The 21604-nt window shown below is 39.6% G+C and overlaps 1 protein-coding gene across 4 annotated transcripts in view; it reads right to left on the bottom strand.

The window, feature by feature from the left end:
* Positions 1-21604, bottom strand: part of CHID1 (chitinase domain containing 1) — a 134331-nt gene that overhangs the window by 56831 nt on the left and 55896 nt on the right. Inside the window, exon 11 of one of the 4 annotated variants that reach the window (XM_050898290.1) lies at positions 8809-8852. The exons of the other annotated variants lie outside the window; for them this stretch is intronic. Coding sequence (XP_050754247.1) covers positions 8825-8852 — 28 coding nt within the window. The 3' untranslated portion in view covers positions 8809-8824. Of the gene's footprint in view, positions 1-8808; positions 8853-21604 lie in introns of those variants that run through there. 4 annotated transcript variants of the gene reach the window in all.

Genomic DNA, 21604 nt, shown 5'->3' with positions numbered 1-21604 from the left:
CTCCCCCAGTTATATACTGAGCATGACATCATACGGTATCGAATATCCCCTTGGCTAGTTTGGGTCAGCTGTCCTGGCTGTGCCCCCTCCCAGCTTCTTGTGAAAAATAACTCTATCCCAGCTGAACCCAGGACACAAAGCTGGGATACAAAGTATATTTAGGTCCTAAATTCCTGAGCTGGCTATGGAAATTAAATTTTCATTTAATGATCTATATGGGTTATGCACAGCAGCATGTTTCACAAAACAACTGAGTTTCCATAGACTAAGGCACATGTATACTAATGAATGTCACATGCACATTAATACTTTGGTCCAGCAAAACCCTATCAGACCCTACTGACTTTTAAATATATTTCTTTTAAGGCATTTCGTAGAATCATAGAATGGTTTGGGGTGGAAGGGGCCTTTAAAGGTCATCTAGTCCAAATCCCCTGCAATCAGCAGGGACATCTTCAACTCGATCAGGTTGCCCCATCCAACCTGACCTTGAATGTTTCCAGGGATGGGTCATCTACCACCTCTCTGGGCAACCTCTTCCAGTGTTTCACCACCCTCATCATAAAAAATGTCTTCCTTATATCTAGTCTGAAGCTACCCTCTTTTAGTTTAAAACCATTACCCCTTGTCCTATCGCTACAGGCCCTACTAAAAAGTCTGTCCCCATCTCTCTTATAAGCCCCCTTCAAGTATTGAAAGGCTGCGATAAGGTCTCCCCAGAGCCTTCTCTTCTCCAGGCTGAACAACCCCAACTCTCTCAGCCTTTCCTCATAGGAGAGGTGTTCCATCCCTCTGATCATTTTTGTGGCCCTCCTCTGGACCCGCTCCAACAGTCATGTCTTTCCTGCACTGAGGACTGCAGAGCTGGATGCAGTACTTCAGGTGGGGTCTCACCAGAGCAGAGTAGAGGGGCAGAATCACCTCCCTCGACCTGCTGGCCCACACTTATTTTGATGCAGCCCAGGATACAGTTGGCTTTCTGGGCTGCGAGTGCACATTGCTGGCTCACGTCCAGTTTTTCATCCACCAGTACCCCCAAGTCCTTCTCTGCAGGGCTGCTCTCAATCCCTTCATCCCCCAGCCTGTATTGATACCAGGGACTGCCCTGACCCAGGTGCAGGACCTTGCACTTGGCCTTGTTGAACCTCATGAGGTTCACATTGGCCCACTTCTTGAGCTTGTCCAGGCCCCTCTGAATGGCATCCCGTCCCTCAGGCATGTCAACCGCACCACTCAGCTTGGTGTCATCTGCAAACTTGCTGAGGGTGCGCTCAATCCCACTATGTCATTGATGAAGATATTCAACAGTACTGGTCCCAATATGGACCCCTGAGGGACACCACTCGTCACTGATCTCCATCTGGACTTTGAGCTGTTGACCACTACTCTCTGAATGTGACCATCCAGCCAATTCCTCATCCACCAAACAGTCCATCCATCAAATCCATATCTCTCCAATTTAGAGAGAAGGATGTTGTGGGGGACCATGTCAAAGGCCTTACAGAAGTCCAGATGGATGACATCTGTAGCTCTTCCCTTGTCCACTAATGTAGTCACTCCATCATAGAAAGACCACTAGGTTGGTCAGGCAAGACTTGCCCTTGATGAAGCTATGCTGGCTGTCTTGAATCACCTCCTGTCCTCCATGTGCCTTAACACAGCTTCCAGGAGGATCTGTTCCATGATCTTCCCAGGCACAGAGGCGAGGCTGACAGGTCGGTAGTTCCCAGGGTCCCCCTTTCTACCCTTTTTAAAAATGGGTGCAATGTTTCCCTTTTCCCACTCACCGGGGACTTCACCTGACTGCCATGACTTTTTGAGTATCATGGAGAGTGGCTTGGCTACTACATCAGCCAGTTCCTTAAGGACTCTGGGATGCACCTCGTCAGGTCCCATAGACTTATGTATGTTCAGGTTCCTCAGGTGGTCTCGAACCTGATCTTCTCTTACAGTGGGAGCGACTTTGCTCCCCCAGTCCCTGCCTTGAGGTCCACACACTCAAGAGGTGTGGGAAGAGAGGGTGCCAGTGAAGACTGAGGCAAAAAAGTCGTTGAGTACCTCAGCCTTCTCCTCATCCATTGTTACCAGTTTGCCAGTCACGTTCATCGGGGGGGTACACTTTCTTTCACCTTCCTTTTCTGGCTGACATACTTATAGAAGCCCTTATTATTCTTTGCGTCCCTTGCCAAGTTCAGCTCCAGTCGCACCTTGGCCTTCCTGACCCCATCCCTACACAACTGAGCAACGTCCCTATACTCTTCCCAGGATACCTGTCCCTGCTTCCACTGCCTGTGCACTTCCTTCTTGCCATTTAGTTTGACCTTACATGTGGGGATCAAGAGCTCTTGTGCTCTATGGAAAGCATCCTTAAAGATCTGCCAGCTCTGTTCTGCTCCCTTGTCCCCGAGGGCAGTTTCCCAGGGGGTCCTATTGACTAACTCCTTGGACAGCTGGAAGTTTGCTTGCCTAAAATGCAGGGTCCTGACTTTATTCTTCACTTGACCCATATCCCTCAGGACTGTGAACTCCACCAGTGCATGATCCCTGCAGCCCAGGCTGCCTCCAATCTTGACATCACCCATTAGCTCACTTGTGTTAGTCACCAACAGGTCCAGTATCGCATCCCCTCTGGTAGGGCTATTACCCGGCTTAAGAAGTTATCCTCGACACACTCCAGGAGTCTCCTGGATCGCCTACGGCTCGCCATACTACTTTTCCAGCAGATGTTGGGGTGGTTGAAGTATCCCAGCAGGATAAGAGCCTGCAAGCACAATGCCTCCTGTAGCTGGAGTAAGAAGGCTTCATCAATAGGCTCCCCTTGATCAGGCAGCCTGTAGTAAACACCAACCACAACGTTCCCTTTGTTGGCTTGGTCTCTAATTCTTACCCATAAGCTTTCAACCTGCTCATGGCTATTCTTCAGAGACAACTCTTCACAACCTATCCATTTCTTGATGTATAGGGCAACCCCTCCACCTCTCCTTCCTTGCCTGTCCCTTCTGAATAGCTTGTAGCCATTGATAGCCACATTCCAGTCATGGGATTTGTCCCACCAAGTTTCAGTAATGGCAAGTAGGTCGTAGCTTTCTAGCAGCACGATGGCTTTCAGCTCCTCCTGTTTGCTGTCCATGCTGAGTGCATTGGTGCAGAGGCACTTCAGCTGGGCTGTTGGCCATGTCACCTTTTTAGAGGAACACACCTTAATTCTTTTGAGGTATTTCACTGGTGTTTCCCTGTTGGCTCCTATTACCTCAGGAGTCGCTGGCTCATCTCCATAAGACTTCAAGTGTGCTTCAGTGCACCCAGCAGGTCTCAGAGCAACAGGCTGAGCGCCCTCGCTAGCACCCCATCCCTCTAACCTTGGTGTGTCATGCAATAGGCTGAGGGCCCTTGCTAGCACCCCATCCCTCTAACCTTGGTGTGTCATTCCACGGCTTGTCCCCCTCTCCCCCTTCAAGTCTGGTTTAAAGCTCTGTCAATCAGCCCCGCTAGCTCACGAGCAAATACCCTCTTCTCCCTTTGAGAAAGGTGAATCCCATCCAATGCCAGCAGGCCTGGTGCCATGTAGACTATCCCATGATCAAAAAACCCAAAATTGTGGTGGTGACATCAGCCACGGAGCCATGTATTAATAGACTGGGTCCATCTGTTTCTTCCAATATTGCTGCCCACAACAGGAAGGATAGAGGAAAAAACTGCCTGTGCTCCGGATTCCCTTACCAACTGTCCCAAGACCCTGAAGTCTCTTTTGATTGCCCTTGGACTACGTGTTGCAGCTTCATTGCCACCCACATGGAAGAGCAACAATGGGTAACAGTCCAAGGGCTGTACCAGGCTAGGAAGTTTCCTAGCGATGTCCCTAACCCGGGCCCAGGGAGGCAGCAGACTTCCCTAAGAGGAGGGTCTGTCCGGCATATTGGACCCTCTGTTCCCCTCAGAAGGGCGTCACCTACCCCTATAACCCGTCTTTTCTTCCTTGTGGAGGTGGTGGTGATATGGAGGGTAGTCCTTTCTGATCTTGGCAACACCTCTGGTGTAGATGGACCATCATCCACTGACTGACCTTCCACATCCAGAGCCTCATACCTGTTGTACGGAAGCACCTGGGAAGGCGAGGTGGGCAAGGAGGGGCTTTGCCGGCCACCTCAAGCATGGACTTGCCTCCATTCACTCTTTTCCTTTAAGCTACTGCCTTCTGCCTGGCGGGGGGAGGATATAGGATGCCCTTGATCTCATTTTTTGTCTGGTGGATGTTCCTGTTTCTGTCTCAGGGAGGGCAGAGCATGGTTCCACCAGTCTAACTCTTTCTTATTTCCCTACTAATGACCCTGTGTTCAACTCTTATGTACTTTGAAATAGCAGCCAAATGTCCTAATAATGGTGGCTGATAAGCATAGCTCTGCATAACAAAGTGCAATGTCTTTCAAAATACTGTTTTCCACTTCAAGCAATGACATTAAGTGATTCAAAAGCATTACTTCATGCTTCTTATAATAACCCCACAAAATGGAAATTTCTTTTTTTGCTGACAGTAGCAGATGAATACACACAAAAATGTATTGCTAGTAAAGGGTCATTTGCTACTTGTTTATGGACTTTAACCAGCATTTGCATCAAGCTTGAGCAGAAGCTATGTAATATGACTGACGCAGAATGAATTTCATCTTAAATTACTTTGCAGCGCTTATTCTCATTAGAGGAGGAGAAGGCTCCTTAGGTCTAAATGCAATGGAAAAGATGTTTCATTCCACCTCATACTCTGAACTCTACCTGGAATTAAACACAGTGCTGTAATATCTGGATGCACTTGGATCTGCTCAAATAGGATTTAATATCCTTCTATAAATAGCCAGTTCTGTCTAAGTTAAGATATCACTGGTACAGAGATAAGTCTTGAAAATGTTATTATATTTATAGGTAAAATATATACCATATTCTATAAATAAAATACTCTCTATACACATATGTAGAAAATGTAAAAATAAACATTTTTATACTGCAAGTGCTTGTATTTCCACTATGATAAAAGCTTTTTTATCAAACAGTTCTGTCTGGATTAATAAAACTTCTGCTAATTCTAAAGGAAAAAGCACTTAACAAGTTACCATATCAATTAAATGGAACGGAGCCAAATGAGGAATCTACTATTAACTTCTGGAATAAGAAATGTTAATTCTTTTACTTTAACTGGCCTTTTGGGATTTCTAACAGGCTGAATCTAGCATAGCGTGGGATTTTAGCATTGACATGTTTCTAATGAGAGGTTAACGAATCTAATCTCTCATACCATGGTAAAACACAAGACTGGGATTCAGGGAGCCAGTTCTGACAGTGTTTGGCTGTGTTCCAGTTGAGTTCACTTATTCATGAAGCAGTTTCCATCAGATGCTCCACTTCTTACTGAAACATGAAGTGAGTTGGAAAAGAAAGCTCCCTGTGGTGTAGAAGGAACTGTCAGCAACCCAAGGAAAAGGCCAAATTAAAATGAAAATTCATTAACCATAGCATGTGTCAAACAGTTTTGAAAGGAAGAAGGACAAAAGAAAAAAAGAAGGGTGAATACAGTAGCCTGAGACAAAAAGAATTACCACTTTTTACCTGTTTCCAAGAAAACTACCTACTACATCAATGGCCTTAGTTCTCCGAGAACAGTATCTCTGATAAACAGAAATGATGTAACCTAGCTAAGTACCATTCTTCACTGACAACTCCCTTTGTCTACCTGGCATTTGAATGTGACAAGAATACCTTTTTAGTCTTCCTTTTCTTGTTTTTTTTTTGTTTCCCCAAAAAACTCTACTTTTTCCAAATTCTTTCCTTAAGGAATGTAAAATCCAGTAACAGTTTGCAGTCATGTAAGGTAGAGACCTTGTGGGAAAAACCACAAAAAAAAGTTGAAAGAGTACTTAGGGCTAATGAAGCATCTATACAGGACCAAAATCACTAAGGGTGAGACAGTGCATTTTTAATTTGTACTGTGCTTATGGAATCCACATATGGGTTTCCTACATGCTACTGCAGTGCAAATAATGTATCATAGAAGTCTGGCAAAAAATCTTTTACTCTATGCAGAATTTTTTTTTTTTAAAGTTTTTGGTGGGATTTAAAGATGAAAGACTATAAGGAGGATAGCAAGACTTATTTCGTTTTTCTCTTAACAAGCACTAAGACCAGCACTACCAATGCGAGAGAAAAACAAAAGGCCAGCACAAATTTAAAATGTTTCCTCTGAAATATACTGATTATTGGATATCTGCCTAATATTACATCTGTATCTATCAAATACATCTGCACCTATGAAATAAGCCATTTTAAAGAGCTAGTTCCCAAACATGAGAGTAATAGTACATTAACAACAAGCTTTATAATTTAAGAACAGCTTTGTAAAATAACTTGGCTTGCTTTGAGCAGAATTGTTAATACTGAATAAAATTTTATTTTTATTCACTGTTGAAACTTACACGTGGATAAACTAATTCTGCTCAGCTTGAGTACCAGGAAGAGCTGACAGAAGTAACATATAAGGACTCTCTTCCTCAGGGGACAGAACAAGTTAGTGATGGCCATTGAAAGATGAAGTGCGTATCTGATACAGCAGCTAATAAAGGAGGTCTCTGAGGTCATCTTAAATGTGATTTCTGACACCAGTTACCATTTAGACAGGCTTGCAGATTTGGGTATCATTCTCGTCAGTTTAAATAGTATTAAGAAAATAAAAGTTTACATACCTTGTTTCCAGCAGAATATTGCTTGCTGTGCAAATTGACAGCAAATACAGTTTTATCATCTTTTTGAGTCTCAGATCAGTGTAAAGCAAATAAGGTTCTTTTTCCCAAATTTACATATGGTCAAGCAGAAAGCATCCCACCAGCCAGGTCTACCCATCAAAAAGCCGTTGCAATATTTCGTGCAATCCACATCCAAAGAATAACAGCGAGAAATGCACAGACATAACCTACTCTAGTCCAACTAAAGACACAGTTCACAGCAGACAGAAGGAGACCCTAAGTACTGAAAACAGTGAAGTTTCCTACAACTTTTCTCCCCCCCAAACATCAAGGTCTACAGTAATAGCAAGCAATTCCATGCACAGCACAACTCATGAAATCCGATTTCCTATCTCTAGCCAGATTTCCCTCTACCTAATCAAATGCAAACTTTTCCCAATTGATCTTTACATGGATTCTCTGGCAACCAGCTTATGGTCGGGAAGCTTACTCTCTTCACAACCATAACTTATAATTTACAGCTCTGCTAAGCCATCTATATTCAGAAAAGTTTTCATATCTTTGAGAACTTCAGTCTTTGCCAAATTTGGTTTAAAGTAGTTCATATACCCAAAAGGCACTGCAGAGAACAACTGCATGGACAAGCTGACCAGGAGAGACAACATGAGTCATAAAACTTCTTTTCTTAAGAAATTAAGAAAAATAGTAATAATCTGGATGACTAAGTGTAGAATATTCAAGATATGAAATTTATCAAAGTAAAACCAAACAATGTATTTGAACACTAATATATATGAAACTTGCATAAGCACCTCAAAAGCAAATAGAACTCAGCGAAACTTCAAGTAGTTAGTAAAGAGATGTTATTTTTCATTGCTGGTTCAAAAATCACTCCTTGGCATCTCTATACATAACTTACTTTAGCTCTGTTCTCAAAACAGCCATTTTTTTGCAGACTACTCTAATGAATACTTGGAATTTGTTTTCATACATTTTACATTTCCTAGCAATTGGAAGCACAATTCTGCAATTTAACAGTGCCATAACATGGGTAAATAAATAAATACATTTTACGCAAATTATTCAGCCAGTCTTACTGCTTTTCAAATGTTGTTATATTTCTACTATGCAACTGTGAACGATTAGCATCCCTCCCTCACCCCTCTCTGCTTATCTTCCTTTTGAGTTTGTTCTTGCCTAAGATAAAGCTCTTTTTCAATACAAGCAGGTCAAGGTGATCAAAAGTCCTGTAATACTTCAAATATTTGATTTATATTTCCAATTTATTTTAAGCTTAACATGCTCTTCTGCCCCCCTCACCAGATCTTGAGTTGAATTTCAGATGTTAATCTAATTCACTTTCTTTGGGAACTCCGGTTCCTTATTTGGGTTAGCTAAATTCCAACTCTGGCACCAGGAATGTCCCTTTTTGGTGCTGCAACACTGGGAGAAGGTTTAAGCCACTCTGAAAGCAACACACTCAATACCAGCTTGAAGCATTCTTATTTGAGAACTTTTTATTTTGATGTATCAAAGTTTGTAAAATATGTAGAATTTGGAATTATAAACAGAATAACTTTTTAAAAATATGCTTTAGCACAGCGTAGGATAAGAGATCATGCATGGGTATGGTGAACTTTCCATGAGGTGAACATATAAATTAAAAATAGGTAGTAGAAGTATTAAAGATTTTGAATAAATAACTGAAAAAACGCACATCAAATAAACCTAAATAGAACACCATGGCAAGTATAATGAGATTTACAGCACTGGTAATGTTATTGGACTGTTATTTGTTTCCAGCACAGAAGAAACCCATTACAATGGGGCTCTGGTAATGCTACAAGACAGTATCGTATATCCTCCTCTGACAAAGGTTATTCTTTCTTGCATGGACAACATTCAAAACTTTTACTCTGTACACTAACATGGGGGGGGGAACCAAATAACTTGGAATCTCCTCAAAGTCATTTCAAAGTAGGTGAAAATCTTATAACATCCCCAGACAATCCTTGAGCATATAGTTTTGAGACAATCTTCTTGTACTACAAAGAGGACACTATAAAATGTATAAAATGACCTTCCTTGTTTAGCTCTCATGGAGGAAAATGCTGCCAGTTAATACTGTGAAGGAAGAGAAAGTATCAAATGTCAATATTTTAAAAATCTAAACCAAGATCCCTTGTTGCACAACATTCCAGACTTATTCTTAATAAAGGTCAAAACCAGCCCAAAATAAAGCAACTCATTTGCCAAACTCTAACCTTATTTCCTTCTTTTAAAGGCTGTAAAAAATGGTCAAAAAAGCTCCCCTTCAGCAGGCTATCAAATAAGGCAGAATATTCTATGACTTTCCTTTATTTATTCTCTCCCAGTAGCTCTGGCAACCATAAAGAGAAGGGAACAGCGGGCAGAATTGTTATCCACTGGAGGGCTGGAGAAAGGCTGAGTTCTCTGGCTCATTTCATGAGACGATTCTTGCACTGTCACTTGCATGATAAAAATTATTTACCTGAACCACTGTTAGTATGAAACATGTTTAAGAAGCAAGAGTTCAGTTTATTTCCCATGACAGTGAATTATTTTTTCCCCCTGACTTTACAGCAGTCCTGGTGGAGGTTTTGCTTGTTTAATAGACTCCACATTTGCCATTTTTTCTCCCTGTCAAAAATCTATCCTTCAGACAAATTGTCTGGAGACAAAAGGCAAAGTGACTCCATTCATGAAGATTATATTTAGCAATAAAGTAAGACAAACAACTAGCAAGAGTCTGAAGGTGCAGGATACAAGGCAGTAAGTGAGGGTAATAGGAAGAGCCTTTAAGAGAAATGAGAGGAATCAAGAATCAAGAAGAACAGGAGATAATGCCTAGGACTCATTAAATAACTGATTAAATGTATATGATTAAAGTAATTCAAGAAACTGGAAAATATGAAAAGCATTGGGTAAGGCAAAACACATCTTTGCTTTCAGTGAAAAGATCAGATGTTCCTTCTAACACCTCAAAAAACCCAAAACAAAACACAAGCATAGCCCAGTTAAAGTCCCTAGCTGACACCCAAATATTTATTATACTATTACTGCCCAGTGTTCTTGAATTTTGCATTACCTATATTCACCATTGCTCTGAACAATGTACCACAGTCTTTTTATGTTAAGTGGTACCTTTTCAATTTTAGATACAGAATCGCTATAAAAGCACAAACTGCATATTGAAATTAATTCCAAGCTGTTTCATCTGTACTAAAAATCTCAATATTTGGCAAAGTGCAAATGCAGATCTCTTACCAGCAATATGCCTAGAACTAAAATACATGCACGTTTGCTTTTCTGATAGTTGAAATAAAGGGCAAGAGGTTAAATAAACTGTTAAGGTTTTACAGCAAAGTCAACAGCAGAACTGAGAAAGAAAATGAAAAAGAGCAGTTTTAGTTCTGTTAAAAATTCTGCCTTTCACCATAATATTCCTTTACTTTCCCTTCAGAAACATAACCTTGAATTTTCATCTTGTTAGCCAAAAGGACAAGGGTCTCTCTCCACAGATGCCTGACTGTTTTGAATAAGCTTTCCTATCATTTGCTTTCCAAACTCCAGAACAGTTCTAGTCTTATATTACAGTTTGCTTTGGAGAGGATGGGGGGCTTTGTTCCCCGGTGGCATAGCACTGTTAGTTATCAGGCATATTGACTGGAAATACAGATTTAGCAAAAATACAGACAAAGGAAAGAAAAACATATACACAGCACTGTTCTCCTCAGATACCATGTTGGCAGCAGCCAGTAGTGAAAGACGCGGGCCTCAGTCTGACAGTTCCAGCAAAAAACCATTCTGAAGGTGGAAAGTCCTATGTCACAAGGTCAGGTTGTTTAAAGGACAGCTTCAACTTAGAATAATAAAAGCTGTATTTAAACATAAATAGAAACTGTTCAATGGAGATGCAAAAGGCAAGGCAGGTCATCTAATTAAAAGCATAGCTTCAGGTGACGGGATTCAAAAGTTCTGGTCAAAGGTCACAAATGCATCCCTTAAATTAGATGGCTACTTCAGGACAAACTGACTATTTGAAGTCATTCATTTTTGTTAAAATAGTGGAACAATAATTCCAGATAAAGATTCCATTGATCATTGATTGCTTTATTATTCTATTAAACTTGGAAACATGGCTACCAAAAAGTAGTCAGTACATTACAACGATTAAAAAGGCAAAACATTAATGGGAATAGAAAAAGGGAAAGCAAGGACATTTTGTGCCATTGCACTACAGCATTATAACATGGTCATCCACAATGTACGTTATACCTATTATCCTAATACTAAAACTACTTGGGTTTTATGCATCCTTAAAAAGATAATCGTATTAAATGGCAAGATGCTCCAACCTTTAACAGCTATGAAAGATTACATACAGAGAATCATTGCTCCACATACTGAAATGAGCAGCTTTATAAAGAAGTTAAATTCAGAATTTGAGCATTTTGCAGTAAATAAGTATGTAATTCTATCACTTATGCCACAATTTTATGGTTTTTATTTCTTTCTTCAAGGCCTAGCACCTGCGTAGAAACAGTCATCCTACTTTTCTTTTTTTTTAAATATGACTCAGACTTATTTCTGCAAGGATTTTTTCCCCATATTTCTATAAATATTGCTAGTTCAACTTATCTATTACTGGCTACCAGAGAATACAATTAGACTGTGGAAAGTAAAATCAGCTTTAAAAGTGACATAATAGTACTGAATAAATAAATATACCAGCATTTTTCACATTATGCATTTATATAAATGAGGGAATGTTAATTTCAAAAGCCTTCTCTCTCCCATTACTCTTCTTGCCCTTATGTCTGATTTTGTGCTGGCTGAGGACTCATTTTCATGAACTAGTAGTTTTTCAATGGATGTCGATTATCTGAGCTGCAGGCTTTATGTGTAAAACGTGCTAAAATAGATAAATGTTAAAATGTGTTTCTCGTTCCTAATAACACTCAAACGAAAGATTTCAAGCTGAAAATTTAATGAGAAAATAAGCTCTGAAAATAAATTTATTATCCTGTGAACAAAAAGGTTTCATTGTATAAATCAGCATCTTTTTAAAAATTTTCAGCTCAAGAAACATCCTATTACTAAAATTCAGATACCAAAGAAATTAAAGCTGCCAAAATATTTTAATTGCAGGGATTTCCAAACTCATGCAAGGAGGAACAGAGATATTTAAACAGCAGGTAAATAAATGTCAGAATCCAAGAAAGATTCAGAACAGCAGTCGAAATATAAACAGCCAAGCAGAAAATATGACCTAGATTAGCTAATACTACTCTAGTGGTCTGTGAGCACATTTTGGAATTTGGATACTAAGGAGGTAGGGAAAAAAATTTTTTTTGGAAAAAACTCATTCTTAAAATTTTAAACCCTCTATAGGTATCAGAGTGAATTACACTAGACTGCTTCAGTGGTTTTTCTACACAGAATGTACACAAATAAAAGCTTTAAAACTCCAAAAATAACTTCCCACCAGATCCATGTGAACAGAAACACTCTAATTTCAAATGAGAAGCTGTCAACATGTAGCAGCGCAGAGAGAGTGATCTTAAATTGTGTCCATTGCTAAGAAGGGAATTCTAGTAACTAACTGCAGTGAACTTGGAGAAAGTGAATGGAAAATAAATTATTTAGAATGTAATTCTGAACAGTACATGTCAAAATATGCACATTAATGTAATTTGAAACAAATGGCTCCATGTTAGCTCTAGAAAACAAATTTTTTTCCATGCTCCAAAACTACTACTATTTTTGAAGACATTTACTTTTTCTTACTGCAGCTAAAAGATCACTTCTTTTCCTATTCAAGTACAAGATTACTGAGGAGTCCTTCAGAACAAATTGTTTCACTTGTTGCCACAGACTCCCTACTGCTTAAATCTATCTACTAATGCACTTGAAGATTTTAAGTTTATGTTCCTAATACATTCCTATTTATACATCTCTTTCTCATGGTACTATAGAACAGATTCTAACAAAATATTACTTATCCTGGAATATCTTACTGTACATAGTAATGCAAGCCATCACTCCTTTATTATGCAGCTTGATAATGACCATTTCACAAAAGACTAATGGCAAATGGTTTCTTGCCAAATTATCAGTGTTTTACTTTAGGCAAGCTCATGATTCAATATCAGATTTTTGCTTTTAAAACCCATACATTTTCAATTATTCTTAATACAGTTGCTAAATAAATGCTGCCAGTCAACTATAGGGTTGCAAGCATATTTTATGCTTAATACTCCCTTTATGGATTTTCTTAAGGAAGACTCTAGGTCTAAGGAGCAGGAAGAAAACTCTTCATTTTTGGAGAGGTTTTCAAATCTGATTGAAGTTTACTGGTGGGGCTCTCTGTAAGCTTGATATATTACCACCAGTGGTATGGGTCTTTTTTTTTTATCTGGGGAGAGACTACATTTGCTTTACACTTATCAAGCATCTTAGTTTCTCCTGACTTAAATTTTAATTGATTTTCTTAAGACAAAGCTGGTTTTGGTTGACAGTTTCCATCACCAGACTGATCAGTTTTCTTTCATGATTAGACTTGCATGGAAGAATAAAAAGAACAGCTAAAATACTCTTGAATATAATTGTTTCTAAATCGGAAAAAGTATCACACAGATACTGCTATTGGCTATGCTTTTAAATGGAAGCACTGTGTCTGCTGTCGTTATCAACTCATAGTTCTAAAAAAAATCTTATAATTGGCATCTTCAAGTAAGGCTTACAGAGACACTGACATGATTTAAACCTTTGCAACATGATATCCACTTTACACATACAAATGCCTATAATATTGGTTTCCAGAGTCAAACATAAGAGCAATTACAAATGACAAACAATTTACCATTCATCTTTAACTATTCTACCCATTCCCCTGTCTTCTAATTCATTTTCACAAGGATATATAGATCAGCAAAAAGAGAATTGTTCAGGAGGCCTTCAATATGCAAACTCAAGTACAGAAACACCAGGGTAAACGAAACACTTCAGAATGCCTGGACCCAGCTAAGACTTAATGTTCAAAAAGAAAAAAAATTGTTAAAAACAGTACAATCCCAATACAGAAGTAACCAGATTTTTAATTTGTAAGTAAGCAGTAATCAAGGTGATATGAGACACCCACATCATATTTATAACTCAAAATTTCAGTGTTAACTGCAGAGACACTATGCTCCCCATGATGTTTTCATTGTGTATTCACTGGGTAATGAGGGCTCAGAAATGCCAGTTTGCAATGATCATATTAGTTTCCCAGGTTTGGTACATAAAGGTCTCCCTAAGGATGCATGTCTCATTGATTTCTCTCCATATGCTCATAATGCACAAATGCAAAAATCTAGGACCAATCCTATAGATTATTATTCCCAGTAGCAATCATAACTTCACTCGCACTGTCAATACTAATATATATTCCACTTCTACATTGAGTTTTCTCAAACTGTCTAGTGCCTCATTACTAGAAAATGTAGAATCCAGTGAAATGTAACTATATCTAAATCCATTAAAACTAATTCAAAGCAGTGCATGAATATGGAAACTGACAGCTTCATTGACTTTTACCTTTCCAGGTTTACAGCTCCAAATGATCAGCATATTAAGCACAGACCTCTAACCCACAACTACTCCTCAGCTGGAAACACCTTAAGAAAATAAGTTACTGGGACTTAAAGCCCATGACTCAGGGAAATTTTGCTTTCACTCTAACAGGAAAAAATCAATCTTGTAAAACACTGATGTCTCTAAATTTTGGTAAACACAAGGAAACACTAATGATAAGATGACCTCTGCGTTTTAACCATTGTAGTAGATCATTTTATGTTCAAGATTGCAAGCACCACCTGCCATCTACACCCCCACCTTGCATTTGAGGTTGGCAGTAGGACTATCCCCAGCCTTACAGAAACTGGGTCACAGAACTTACAGACTCCATTTTAACCCTCTTGCCCAATCAACGTCCTCACTCACAGAGAAGTGCACGTACCTGCTCTAAGTCTGGCAATACAGCTACCTTGAACTTTACAAGAAATATCATTCTAGAGGAATTTTCTTTCCCCTCTCCAACCTTAAGGGCAGCTAAATAACAAAAGGCAGAAGCTATTTGCAAAAGGTTTACAAAGATGTGGTATATGGAGAGATTTTTACTTTTTTCAAAGACAGTTTCTTTCTAAAATAGGGTAACAAAACCAACATTCGATTTAAACATGGAAATTACATAGATGAAACTGTCAGAAAGAGGTAACTATTTAGGATATACAGATATATTTTGGGCATAATCTTGTAAATTTCACTGAGTTTCCAAATAACTCATTTGTAATAATTTTCATAATACTGTATTTTTTTCCTAAAAGTAGATTAAGTATCAGAGTCTGCCTTGATTTCCATTTTAGCCATGAACAACGCTACTTTCCAGTAACATTCTGAAATGCAACTCTCCTATTTTTAGAGCACAAAATCCAAAAACTATCTTAGTTAAAATTTATTACTCAACATTTCTAGATCCATTTTCCTAAAATAAGCATGAACTAATTTAGCGGGGGGAAACCCCACCTCCCTCTACTTCCTGGTGTTAATAATATACTGAAATATCTCATAAAAATGTAAAGAAAAAATTTATTGGACCTTATACTGCTACTGAATGTTATCACCAGAAACTTCATTCAATCACCTGCTGTACAACTCCAAGTGTAAACAAGCTCTTTGCACAAATCAAAAGCTGTTAGTGTTGTGGAACATACTTGCACTTCTATTACTTCACAGACTGTGTAGCTATACGCTCCATTACTATTTTCTCTAAGTATTACTTCAAGGCTGCAAGCTTATTCCTAAGCCTTACATACTTCCATGCTGGCTCTTGACTTGGTTATCAAGTCCTTCCATCAGGAATTAGATCACCCTGCATACTCTGTTGCTGCAATTGCTACTTTTCTCTAGAATTGTAATAAACATGCACATTTATTCTTGCCCTCTGACACAACTGTGCACAAAAAACAGCCTTGAGAAATGTTAAAATATTTTTACAAATTGTTCCACTGCCTTATGCAAAGAGTAATCAATATGTTTTGTAACTTTACCTTTTTTTTTTTAATTGTACTGTTTAAAAGCATTATGTCAAAATGAAAGGAGGCATTTAGACTGTATGATTCTGCCTACATCAAACTTCTAGTTCACATCAGGACTGAGCTTTTACAAGAAAAACTAACACCATACTTCAGTCTGCATCATGGAGCAGTCTCAGAGTGCATGAAATGGATGCTTTTTTTGGATGAAACAACAGCAGAAGAGGCACTCTAACTGCTAATGAGTTTCAGTCCACAGGACCAGACTAGAGTCGTCCCAAAGAAAAAAGTCCAAAAGACTCATTGTGTAAGCACTGGGTTCCCAGCACCACTTTTGTGCCAGCCTACTTGACAGCATACACATAGCCAAGTAATGAAGGCACGACTTTAGCAGATCAGAAAAAAAGGAAAGAACTGTGCTTTATCAGGATTTACCCTAAGTTTCAGAGCTTGCTAAATAAAGCTTCGAAAGTGGTGCTCTTTAGCAAATGAAGGAGTATATAATTGTCTTCCTATAAATTTAACCAACTGAAATCATATTTTAAAATATCGATTTTAAATCAATACTGATGATATTCAGATTAGTTTCAACAGACCTATAAAAAGTCATATCTTGGTTTTAATTCTGACTGCTTCCCCAAGAATCATGGCAATTCAATTCACTGAACAGACTAATGTTAAAATTAGGTAATGAGGATTGCAGAATCAGTTTAAGATTAGAAAAACTCCAAGCTGCTTTCTTTTAAGACTTAAAAGAAAAGCCCATCTGTTAAAAAACCCAAGCATACACTACACATCAAACAATGTCCCTCCTTCAACAAAATACAAATGATCTCATTACTGTCAATTTTCTAGTAAAGAGAATAGACAATCAGAGTCTGGCTCTATTTAAGTTGCAAGATAAACAAGCCCTGTCTTACAGTATCTGTATTGGGAAACATGTATTCCATTATTTTCAAGCCAGCCCAATTTTTCAATCATCAGACACACTAATCAACAAAAAAGTGGTCCACCTCATCAAAACCAATGGGGGAGGTAACTTAGACATAAAACAGTCAGGGGTGGGGGGTGGGGGGGGATGACAGGATGGGACGGGACGCGGACACACACCAAGAAAAACAAACCAAACCAAAGAAACAAACCAAAACCCCAGGATGTATTTTTCTCAGCAAAAGGTCAAAAACTCTCCCAGGTTAGAAATAAGAGAAAAATATTCAGCTGCCTGGAGCCAACACTTTAGTCCATGCATCCCTGTCAGTGGTGGCTAGGTCCCAGGTTGAGTGATAAACTTCATCCAGGCTGCTGTCTTTTGGCTCAAGAAGAGGACGACTTCATGCCTTCAGAATCAGAAGCTTCCCAGAGGAATTTTTACTGCACACAATCCAACAAGTCAGCACATTGCACTTAGCCAGCTCTAGGCTAACTTGTATAAAGACACTAAGCATTTTCAGGAGGCCCTTTTCGCACTCATCGCCAATTGATTTGCAATGGAACTGAACACAATGAGTATCTTGTGGGGGACAGTCAACATCAGGCAAAAATTAATCATTACCCTTTCAGCACTGAGCATGAGAAGATGGGGCAATGCGAGCTAAGGGATTCATAGCGGAGGAATCTGGATACACACATAGTGTTACCTGTTCTATGTTGTTTGTTAATCATCATATATTTGAAAAGATTCAGTCAGGGCTAGTAGTGGTTTTAGGTCCACCACTAGTGATCTCACAAACCCAAATAAGGCTTCCAAAGCAATGAGTTTCTTTTACTTTACACTGGGTGCAGACATCCGCATGCAAATCTATGAACGTAAGTAAATTTAACTTACAGTAAAGGTTTCTGGCTCTTCCCTTTCCTTGTTTTAAACCACAGAAGTATTTTTCCCAATTCCATCATGCTGTCTTCTAATGGTTAGATTATAACAATGAGACAGGAAAGAACTGTATCGTTATTATTTCGTCAACATTTGACTGCCTAAATATTGCCTGTAGCAAATTTACTCTTAAAAGAGATCCTGAGAGAGAGAAGAGCATATTTCAGAGCAATACGCCCACCATTTAAAATGTACATCACAACTGACTACATTTTTTTTTTTTAAATGCAGAGATATACCTACTCACCCACAGCCAATATGCCACTGTACAACTGAACTTCAGAACCAATCATTTGCCTAATAAACACAAGCCACCTTTTCCTAATTTCAAAAGAAATAAGGAATGTGTTTTACATAAAAACCAATTCTAACAGTTTTTGTATTTAACATCATATTTACAACTTGGACAAGCTGAAACATGATAATAATTTCACTTCATAAGATGTTCTATCTACTTTATTTGAATTAACTAGTCTTTCACTTTCAGCTAACAGCTCACACTCACCTTCCATTCCTAAAGGGAGGGAGGGACAGATGTATCATGGAAGCCACTGTGGTGGGTTGACCCTGGCTGGATGCTAGGTGCCCACCAAAGCCACTCTATCACTCCCCTCCTCAACTGGACAGGGGAGAGAAAATATAATGAAAGGCTCATGGGTTGAGATAAGGACAGGGAGATCACTCACCAATTACCGTCATGGGCAAAACAGACTCAGCTTGGGGAAAAAAAATTTAATTCATTACCAATCAAATCAGAGTAGGGTAATACGAAATAAAACCAAATCTTAAAAACACCTTCCCCCCACCCCTCCCTTCTTCCCGGGCTCAACTTTACTCCCGATTTTCTCCGCCTCCTCCCTCCGAGCGGCGCCAGGGGACAGGGAATGGGGGTTGGGGGGTTGTGGTCAGTTCATCACACATTATTTCTGCCACTCCTTCCTCCTCAGGGGCAGGACTCCTCACACTCTTCCCCTGCTCCAGCATGGGGTCCCTCCCACGGGAGACAGTTCTCCACGAAATTCTCCAGCATGAGTCCTTCCCATGGGCTACAGTTCTTCACAAACTGCTCCAGCATGGGTCCTTTCCACAGGGTGCAGTCCTTCAGGAAAAGACTGCTCCAGCGTGGGTCCCCCGCGGGGTCACAAGTCCTGCCAGCAAACCTGCTCCAGCACGGGCTCCTCTCTCCACAGGTCCTGCCAGGAGCCTGCTCTAGCATGGGCTTCCCACTGGGTCACAGCCTCCTTTGGGCATCCACCTGCTCCAGTGTGGGGTCCTCCATGGGCTGCAGGTGGATATCTGCTCCGTTAACCTTCATGGGCTGCAGGGGGACAGCCTGCCTCACCATGGTCTTCACCATGGGCTGCAGGGGAATCTCTGCTCCGGCACCTGGAGCACCTCCTCCCCCTCCTTCTTCACTGACCTCGGTGTCTGCAGAGTTGTTTCTCTCACATATTCCCACTCTTCTCTTCGGCTGCAATTGCTGCCATGCAGCAACTTTTTCCCCTTCTTAAATATGTTATCCCAGAGGCGCTACCACTGTCACTGACTGGCTCGGCCTTGGCCAGCAGCGGGTCCGACGTCAAGCCAGCTGGCATTGGCTTCATCAGACATCGGGGAAGCTTCTAGCTGCTTCTCACGGAAGCCACCCCTGTAGCCCCCCCACTACCAAAACCTTGCCATGCAAATCTGATACAGCCACACATAAAAGAATATCCCAGAGAGAATTTAATAGAACAAACCTCTTGAAACACTCCTGAATTATTTAGACATTTGTAATATAGAAATAACTTCTTTCCAATTCCAAGCTCAATTTTAACTTCCTCCTATCACTGCCATGATTTTACCATCTAACCCAGCAGCACAATTTAAGAAGAAAGAGCTTAACGGTTTCTCCAATGAAGCGGAGAGGTGGACAACAGATCAAGAGGATGTTCAATCCTACAGAGCTAATTGGTCCATCAGTTTGTTTGAAATATTAGTATCTCCCCAATGTTACATAAACTATGAGCAAAACGGATTAAATCAGGAGACAGAATCCTGGTATGCAGGGAAGTAATGGAAATCCTGGAAGAATTACAGCATGAAGAGAAATGTTGTAAAAGCCTTGAAGCTTGAAGAGTAAAAGTATACCGTGCACAAGTTTTTTGCCACCTTCTGTAAGACAAAATCATGATTCACAGTTGGCCCAAATCTTCTTAACGTGCTGCTAATAAAGACACTGCCATGGTAATTCAGGGAAAAAACTCACTTCTAACTGTTTCTAAGTACCACTTTTTATTACCTGCTATTTACAGAATGGTAGGCAGCCAATAAAATTCTCAGTAGAACTCTACATCCTCGCAGAGCTTGCAAGCCATCTTATTTTCTATCTCTGAATAGCACAATGCATTGTCAATTTCTCCCTTGCTTCAACTGGCAATTTATTATATCAATCTTCTTAAGTGTTTAAAAATTAACATAAAAATTCCTATTCAGATTCCTTTAAATAAAAGGTCAGCACACACAGCATTGTCTCACCACAATGGAGTTATTCACCTATCTATTTTCAACAGCACGTTTGGAACAAAAGCAGCTTGGATGCAGAATATATTCAAAAGTTATATACAGCCAGGTGGAATATCAGAGATGTATCTTCCCTCTTTCAGCACTACACAAAAACAAGGACAAAATGTCTTTAACACATTAAACTTAGCAGGGATGTGCTCAATAAAGAAGGCTGATTTATTAAATGTAAGTGGCACCATTGCCACATGATAGCCTTTGATTTACATTGCTTTTAATTCACAGATAGCAATTAAGTTTATCAGTTCCCTTTTGGCCCAGGTCATGAAGGCTACAGATTTTAGATGGCATGGAACAGAAAACAGCACTGCACTGCTGTCTAACCTCCCAGGAGAAGGCAAAAGAAGACAATGGGTATTACTGCAACTGAAATATAATGTCCCAATGATTAAGAGAGATTCTGAAAAGCAGATAGCTAAAGGTGAAAAAAGTACATCGGACGTAAGAAGCTTATGAGATTGAGAGGCTTGCTGACCTACTACAGGTCTCAAAAAGGACTCAAAGGTAAAGATTCTGCAGAAAGGCTAAACAATTCCTTAAGCTTCAGGGTATACTGAAGAATTATTTACCCAAGACATACACTTTTGAGGTGAAGAAGAAATACTGTCAGGTTGCGGTATCAATAGAGGACATGCTGGAACAAACTGATCATTATAGCAGCAAGTCAGCAACACCAGATGGTTATGTTCTGACAGTATTTTAATACAGTGGTAAGTTTTAATGACTGCATCTTAGCAGTTCAGACACCTGATTCTTGACAGCCAGAGGGCAGAAAACATTGCCAGAAGCACTAGAGGTGATTTGGGGAATCACAGGCACAACACCTTTATTTCAGGCTTAGCATTTCATACAAATTAGGTCAGAACTAAATATACACAGGAATGAAGCTTCCCTGAAGCTAAACAACAATGGTACTTGGTTGATTAAAGCACCAGAACGTGCTATAATTTCTCAGATTGACTCACTCTATTAACAAGTAATACTTCTGACCTAGCTGCAAGACGAACACATTGTTACTGCAAATGTAAGCTGGAGTTCCTACTGTAACAACACCCAAAGACAAACTACATTGTGCCGTAAAAGAAAAATTGTTTTCATTTCATTTAATCCTGATATATACATACGTACACAAGCACATACACATATACATATTACTTTTTATGGCGTGTATGAAGGAAAAAGAATATTACATGGAAAGGTTGTATACCTTTTCAGCAAAACGGTAACCAAGTACTTCTACCTTTAGATTACATTCTGCAATAAAAAACCCACTGCCAGATAATATTTTATGCAAATAGGAATTCTATTGAAAGTTACTTTATGAACTTTTGGACTGAAAAAATATT

The sequence above is a fragment of the Gymnogyps californianus genome, chromosome 5, assembly GCF_018139145.2.
Source record: "Gymnogyps californianus isolate 813 chromosome 5, ASM1813914v2, whole genome shotgun sequence".
Lineage (NCBI taxonomy): Eukaryota > Metazoa > Chordata > Aves > Accipitriformes > Cathartidae > Gymnogyps > Gymnogyps californianus.
The sequence above is the reverse complement of the archived record's forward strand: the minus strand, read 5'-3'. Positions and strand labels throughout refer to the sequence as shown.